This window comes from Nothobranchius furzeri, chromosome 16 (genome assembly GCF_043380555.1).
Source record: "Nothobranchius furzeri strain GRZ-AD chromosome 16, NfurGRZ-RIMD1, whole genome shotgun sequence".
Lineage (NCBI taxonomy): Eukaryota > Metazoa > Chordata > Actinopteri > Cyprinodontiformes > Nothobranchiidae > Nothobranchius > Nothobranchius furzeri.
In genome coordinates this window covers 31,886,008-31,893,871 of record NC_091756.1, presented here as the reverse complement: position 1 = coordinate 31,893,871, position 7,864 = coordinate 31,886,008, and the positions used below count along the sequence as shown (strand labels likewise).

Genomic DNA, 7,864 nt, shown 5'->3' with positions numbered 1-7,864 from the left:
TGTTTCTGCCTGAGTTGCTGTTCCTCTCAGACCCCAGCCAGAGACTTGTGTACTTTGGCACGCGCTGGGAATGACGTCGACAGGCGTGGTAATAACAATGAGAACAACATAAATCCGGATCATACAGTGAAAAGGCAAGAAAAACGGGTGGGATGTGAACGTAAATATGAAATATGTGAAACTTCCATGGCTTAAGTGGTTTAGATGAAACTTTCACTTGAAACACGTGAAGCTGCGCGCGGGGCTTCCTGTGCGTAGCGAGAGAGAGAGAGAGAGAGCAGATAGGAAATGACTCATAGGAGTTGAACTGTTTAGCGTGGGTGTGTGCGTTATTAAAGCAAGGCGCAGACTCCTCCGCATGACTCACTCTCTGATGCTCGCTTTTCCATGCTGAAAATCCAGCACGGATTGTTAATCAGATGAACTTTTGGGAACCGTGGTGCCGACAGCGAGCAGCTCTCCATCCGCGTCCAGCATGGTTTCCACCGCTCTTTGCGCACCCTGCGTCTTTATTCTAGCGGCTCTGACCAGTCTCCATGGCTTGAGCGCAGAGATAAGTGAGTAAAACGATCTTGTTTTTTCCCTCACAACTTTGTTTCTTTACTAAAACTGTTCAACGTTTCAGCTCAATGAAGTCATTCTGTTTCTTTTCCCGAGTTGGTTTGAAACAATTGTGTCTTTGTTGTCCTGATGGAGCTCAAGGAGCCCAGATAGCGGCTGTTTACAGAACCGCTTCCTTTACCAGCTGCGTGTCTCACCGGTTCCGCATTCCGATCGCCTTACCGCAGCCATCCGCGCCCCTGGGTAGGTGGCGCAGGCTGCGTCCGCTTTGCGTAAAGACGCCTTTTACCATCTCTTGAAACAACAATGGCTGCTTATAATCGGTCCTATACGTTTGGATCAATCCCAAAGGAGAACCTGACTCACTGGCATCTAAAAACATCAACATCTAAAAGTATTAAATGACTAAACATGTCAGTTTCGTTTTCCCCCCAAATGTAATTTTTATGGTTGAACCATTTCTACATCTGGACATCAGCTGTTGCTGCAGCCGCCTCTTTCCATTTCGTGATAAAACACTTCACTTCCACACCCCTTCTGCACAGAAACACACCTGAAACCCAAAACTCCTAACTTTTAGTTCCTCACAGAAAACAGCTTCAGGTTTGTGTTTGGTGAAATTTGCTCAAGATGCCTCTCAGGTTTGGGTTAGATCAGAGGTCAAACACCAGTCACTTCCTCCCAGAGCTCCAGCCCTTTGGGGTGATTTAGGGCTGCTTACATGAACTGACACATTTCAGCCAATAGAGGCTAAGAAGTGAGTCAGTAAGTCCAGATTTGCTCCAGGAAGGAGCGTCTCCGAAGGTCTGAGCATGTGGCTGTAATGTAAGCAAAGAGCCTGAGGTCAAAGTGCCACAAACATGACTTTGTGTGAGCATGCCGGCATCTTCTGGCTGCAGCTGCCTTAACAAAAGGAGAGATAACACAAGGTTTAGTCAGACAGCTCTGGATTAGAAGTTCTCATTTCCTCTGGATGTGAGTCATAAGACCAATCAAGTAGATGTAAACACTTCTGCTGCAGTGGATCTGGCATGACACAAGGCTGCACTTCCATCAACATGTGTGGTTTAGGACAAATTGATTAGTAAAGGCATCACCACAAGTTGGGATGTGGTTTATTTGATGCACAAAAATGAGAATTGACACACCTGGCCCAGGTTGTTGTCACTCATTAACGCATGTGTCATGGATGCTGTGGGAAAGGAAGAAAAGATCAGGAAATAAAATATCTTCCTGGTAAATCCCAGTTTGCCACTGAAGGAATCAACATTTCTTAGATCAAGCCCTTGGTGACTTTTTTTAAGTAAAAGAAAAGCATTTTGCTTTGGATTAAAACATCTCAATTCCTTCATCAAGGTTGATTTCTATCAAAAGTCAGAGAGTTGTATAAAACAGTGGAATTTCATCTGAGAAACATACAGGAACACGTTTCTGTAACAATCACTTGGACTGTGAATACTGAGGGTTATTGGTTCTCTGAGATTCAAGATCAGGGTGATAATTTATCAGATTGAAATGAAGGTCAGAAAAAAATCTCTCTCTCTCTTAACTACAGTTGCATATTGTTTGGTTCATTTACATGGTGAAAATTCTCCTAAATGGCTGTATTAAAGAAAACGATCATGTTATTTGAACCCAAATAATTAATAAAAAATCATAAAACTAAGGAGTGATTGTATTTTGATGATGAGAAAACCTCTGACTCAGTTTTATTTTGAGAAACAAAAACGAAGCTCATGCTTCAGTGACTATGCAAATGTTACTGTCATTCCAGAAAACCTCTCCCACCACTGCGTGTCACTACTGCTCACCTTCAGATGAGACTGTAATGACTCACATTTGAATTTTGGCTTCAAACAATCTAAAAATAAATAATTATTTTGTTCACATTCTGATTTTCATGCTCTACTTTGTTCAGACTCAAGAGTGACAAACACTTCCGTCACTTTTAACAGCTGAACTCACATTTAGACAGAAAAGGTGATCGTACATCAACAGGATCCCTACTGACTTCCTGCCTCAGCATCCTGGCTCTTCTCTGCTTTTATGGCAGCGCTGCCTGTTAATGTTTTCTCCCTGTGACTGATGAGTCAACTATATTTTTTTCTGACTGCTACAAAAATATAGATTTGATACCTGATGGTGGATATTAGTCGCCACTGATTGTATTACAAGTTTTAATGATATTACTCTGCCACCAGTTGACTTAAATTGGTGCTTGCATTCTCCTTAAAATGGGAACTCTATAGTGTTAAACCATTTGATCGTGTTAAGTTAACCAAACGGACTGTTTTCCATAATCCAAGTAACTGTAAACATGACACAAGACAGACTCATTGTCATGAAGGGTTTTGAGTTTTATTAATCAATTACATCTGCAAACAGTTTCTTTCCTTTTCCTCTTCTGACTTAACTCAGTTCAAAAGTCTTCCGCTGAAGCTGAAACCACAGTAATCCCTTCGTGCCTTTTGTCTTTGATGCAGCTGCTGCAGCTCCCACACACTCACTCAAACAGCTTTGTTTACGTCACACGCCCCTCTGATGGTTTTGGGATTACCCTCTGTGGTGATTTCACCTCTCAGTTTTAGCACGAAAAGTTGACTCACTTCAGGCCTGGGGTGCTTCCTTCTTATACAGGAAAACGGGTACACATGCAAATCTAAGCGTGACACCGGGGAGGAGGGAGATTATCGTGTTCTCCATCAAATGTCGCTCATGCTTCCTCGTTACCTGTACTGCTGTGATTTTTGAGACTGTCGTGTTTTCATGCATGCTTTGGCGTCAGGGCATCAGCTAGCAGGCGATAAACTACTTTCACACCTTATGCCTTATGCATTCAGGCGAATTGTTCAGCAGCCAGGCTTCCCCTAGCAGAGACTTTTTATTCTCTGGAATTCGCTCATGCACACCACAACAACCATGTTGAGAGGAAGAGGTTTGTGTTTTCACACACGTCTTGTTTTTTCACAGTCTCACGTACCAAAAGTGACCGACTGCTTGTCTGTGTCAGCGGGCGCAACTCAGAGGAATTTCCCAGTTTCATTTCAGATTAAAACAAAAAATGAAATAAATGAAACACCATCTCGTGTCATGCTCAGGTCAGACGTTAGGCCGTAGGCTAATCAAAACAGAATGTCGTGACCAAAACCGATCTAGTTTCAGACACATACAGGTACAGAGTTGTGAATATTAGTCCAATGTCATTGCCTAATCTGTTATTAATCCTGAAGCAGTTTTGCTGTAAACTAAGGTGAGGAATGGTTTGTAGAAACTGTCAAAAAGACAGAAGTTAAATGAAATTTAGAATATTGGAACATTTCAAAATGCCAAAAATTGCATCATAGGAGAGTGTCAAAACCTGAGTCCCATGTGTCAAAAACATCTGGAAGATCTCCGTTCCATCTGGAGTAAAACTAGCTCTAGAACAGTAACAGCACACACACAGTCAAGCATGGTGGTGGTAATGTGATTGTCTCGGGCTGCTCTGCTGCTTCATTACCTGGACCACCAGCTGTAACCATAGATTCTGCTCTCTAGCAGAACATCCTGAAGGAGAATTCAATGGCCCAATCCCAATACTTGCACTTCCACACTTGCACCCTTCAATTGCGCGATCCCGACCAGGGGTACGAGTGTGTCTCGATTCTCTAGTGCGGAAGTTGTTCACACCCCTTTTGCGCCCTTGATCCTCACTTCACCCAAGTCTGCAAGGATGCGGACTTGGGTGAAGTGTATTACCCACAATCCGTTGCTGCGGGAGACCAGGCTCAAGTTCTTTTTCTGAAAATGTGTATTTTCTATTAGTTAATTTTAGGACGGTTAGTTGATGCTCTAAAACGTTTAGCCAAAGCAGCAAAGAATGTAAAATTATTTCAAATAATACATTTTTTGAAAGTTGTTAAAAAATTTTTTAAATATCACATCGACCAAGCTCTGTGAAGCTGACGGGGGGTCAGCTTCACAGAGCTCATCGACCAGCATCCCGGCATGTGTTGCGATTGATGACGCAATGCCCCCTGTCTCAATTCGGCAAGTATTTGCACACTTGTGTACTACACACTCGAAGCCTTACTGCGCACTTCCTCCAAGTGCACTTTGCTGAATACTGCAGGATGCAGTGCGAGTATTGGGATTGGGGCAACCGTACCAGGTAGACCCTGAAGAAAGCAGCAGTAAATTTGGATGGTCTAGCCTTCAGATTTAGCCCCGCCCCTACCTTGGTGAATGTCCTGTCACCTAGCAACGGACATGACCATGAACAGCAGCTACAGAAAATGAGCTCAACATCTTGCGAAACTTTATAATTACTTTTAAAATCCTGAAGCAGTTTAGCAGCTGTACTTAAAGTGAGAGCTTCTTTATAATGACTGTAAAATGATTATTGTTTAAAATGACCTTGAAAGATAAATGACTAAAGCCCTAAACCTAACCATTTAAACTTATTTTACTGTTATAACTGTAATTTTAGTTCGCCATTTCCCATTCAACGAGAAATGCACCTTGGAATATGGTGAGCTGTGAAGGATACACTGGGAAAGAGTTGGGGGAAAAGAGGGTTGGATTAGTGAGGACTCTTCATTTTGGCCAGCCTTCGTTGCTTCGCTGTGAAGTAATCAGCCTTCAAATCCTTCCGACGAAGGATGCAGCCTGAGTTTGGACACACCCACTATCTGACGCTTGACCTTGCCCCGGCTTTCATGCTGTAAAACCCTCCAATGTGGCTGAATTACAACTATTCTGTCAAAAAGAGTGGGGCAGAATTCCTCCACAGTGATGTGTGCCTCATTCCCAGTTTTCACAAACACTAGATAGTTGCGGTTGCCTCCAGATTCAGTTACTTTTTCACAACACTATAATTTGTATTTAAGTCTCATGTAAAGCACTTATTTGTTTTGCCATGTATTATTGTTCTATCACAGTTGTTGCATGGTGTATCTAAACAGAGGCGTGCTGTGTGTCTGCAGGTCAGTGTCACAGCTCAGAGTTCTGGAACTCAGATCTGGGAGTTTGCGTGCCTTGTGATTCCTGCAAGCAGTACCCAAAGACCCCGTCATGCAACACATGTGAGCGCTGCAAAATCATTGTGGTTTGCTTACTTTTAGTTTGTGCTTTTCCAGAGCAATGGAGCTAATCATACAATTTCATCATCTGTTTGCAAAAAGCAATTTTAAATTAATAATGAAATATTTTTGTCACACAGTTCTTATTTTCCCTTGATTATGCACAGAACGTTGGTTTGTGTTATGCTTTTGTTGTCATAGATGACTGTTTAATCCTCCGTTTGGAGAAACAGAGATTGTATCACAGGGGCGTATCCAGGGAGTGGCCTGGGGTAGCACATGCCACCCTTGGAATCTGATTGGCCACCCCAGGTGCCACCACTCTAATTTACCTTTAAATAGGCTTTTCATTGTCTACAAAAGGCTTGAGAGTAAAACAAAAAAGCATAACCATTGGTGCCACCCATGCACAAAGTTGTGCCTCACCTGGGCCACCCCATTTTAATAGATCTAGACACGCCACTGTTGTATCATCCCATCTAATAGAAACTGACCCTTTTCTACTGATGTTTTATTTTCCAGGCAAGTCTGTGGACAAGACTTCTGATGTGTGGAAATTGGCGGCGATAACTAGTTTTTCAGTGTTGGCCGTCGTTCTCATCAGCGCTGCGCTGATCGTCTGTGTCATGGTGCATCGAAGCAAGTCACACAAACTACCTCTACGGGGTAAAAATAAAACTTTTGTTTTGTAGAGTCTAAAATGTAACTTTAATATTTGCAAAGATAAACTCTGGATGCAGTATTTAAGTCTGACAGGTTAACCCTCCAAACCTCCAGAGAGAAACACTAATAAGTTATTTTTTCACACAACATTTATTTACCTGAGACAGCAGGATACACAGGTTTAAATGATTAAACTATTAGTGGCTCATTTTCATGGCTGTATGGGTGGTGCCGCTCAGCGTTCTAGTGCAGAATAACGTCATCAGAGACGTTATTGGAGACGCCTGGACTCATAATGTGTTTGTTTGATTGATTACAGAACCCATTGAAGAGACAGCGGGGCCGCTTTATCAAGCTTAAACAGCTGAGTAGGTATCTCCTCACGTTATTACAGCTGCAGCTCAGGCTAAAACGTTCAAATGCATCAGAGGTCCAGATGCATGTTTTATTTTAATAGAGTTTTCTGCCTTCTGAGATTTTATTGGAGAAAGTAATCACCCAGATCTTTTTTCATTATAAACCTACAATTAGACAAGCTAAAATAATGCACATTAAATATTTAGCTTTGGTTTGTTTAAGGACAAAGAAAAAACATGATCTGATTTCTGCTGGGTTCGGTGCATTCCTGATGCTAACCGGTAGACTATTTTATTCTAATCTGCTGCCATTTATTTATATTATTTTCAGTTTAAAAGCATAAAAACTAAATAAGTTGAAAATATAACCAAAATAAGTGCTTTCCTGGAGAATTTGGGCTCTTTACGTTAGTTAAATCAGATCATTATTTAGTTCCAGACCATTGAACCTGCTGTGGGATCTAACGGAGTTTGTGTGTTGCTCTCCTCAGCCTCATCTGTGGAAACAGAAACAAGGAGCCAAACGGAGGAACCTCTGGGTGATGAGCTGTGCACCTGAACTTTACGGCACAATCTGACCAGAATCAGACCTTTTTAATTGAATAGACTTAGGTGAAGAGGTCTGCTCCCTTCTCAAGCTTGGTGAGGGCACGCCGGTCAACACGGGACTTGCGAAGAGCAGCTTTTGAACCTTCGTAGGTATAGAAACAACCTTACTAGTTGTTTAGAGTTCCAGTGCCTTTGTTTTCATTTAACTGAGTCTGAAGGATGCCTGTGGGTCCAATGATGTTTGATTCCGTTAAAACTGCAGCTTGTGACGGGGGTTGTGCTGTTTCCCAGCAGGACTTTAGTGAATGTAACACGGTGGAGGCTTTGAGCCGAGCTGCAGTTTGACCCGGCGGGTTCAAACTGGCTCCATCGCCCGCTTTTACCACAGATAGCAGCATCTAAAAGTACATGTGAGGAAGACCTTACGGTGAGGTACATTAAGGCCGTTTGAATGTAGCTCGCTTCAGATGAAATGTATTCTCTGTCCCTGCCAGAAATGTCCCCGTACCTGGTCTCTTGAGCAGCTGATGCAGCGATGAAGCTGCTGGAAAAGGGAACAAACTACTCATGCACTGTTACTGTGTCTCCTGAGACCAACACCTTCTGTCTTTCAGGTCATTCCCTTAGTGCATTTTTAATATTTGTAGTTACCAAGTTTTAGAGGAGGTGGAGTTT

General features: G+C 42.5%; 1 protein-coding gene across 1 annotated transcript; it reads left to right on the top strand.

Annotated features, from left to right (window-relative positions):
* The first annotated feature begins 263 nt into the window (after positions 1-263).
* Positions 264-7,570, top strand: si:rp71-1c10.7 (uncharacterized). Its single transcript, XM_054749137.2, has 5 exons — positions 264-557; positions 5,526-5,624; positions 6,144-6,287; positions 6,604-6,652; positions 7,132-7,570. Exons 1-4 carry the CDS (start codon positions 476-478, stop codon positions 6,642-6,644), a joined length of 366 nt encoding a protein of 121 aa, XP_054605112.1. The 5' UTR covers positions 264-475; the 3' UTR covers positions 6,645-6,652; positions 7,132-7,570.
* The last annotated feature ends 294 nt before the right edge of the window (positions 7,571-7,864 follow it).

Coding starts and splice junctions, on each gene's coding strand:
- si:rp71-1c10.7 (XM_054749137.2), top strand. CDS start 476: ATGGTTTCCACCGCTCTTTGCGCACCCTGCGTCTTTATTCTAGCGGCT. Junction 558..5,525: donor TGGCTTGAGCGCAGAGATAA/GTGAGTAAAACG, acceptor GTGTGTCTGCAG/GTCAGTGTCACAGCTCAGAG. Junction 6,288..6,603: donor ACACAAACTACCTCTACGGG/GTAAAAATAAAA, acceptor GATTGATTACAG/AACCCATTGAAGAGACAGCG.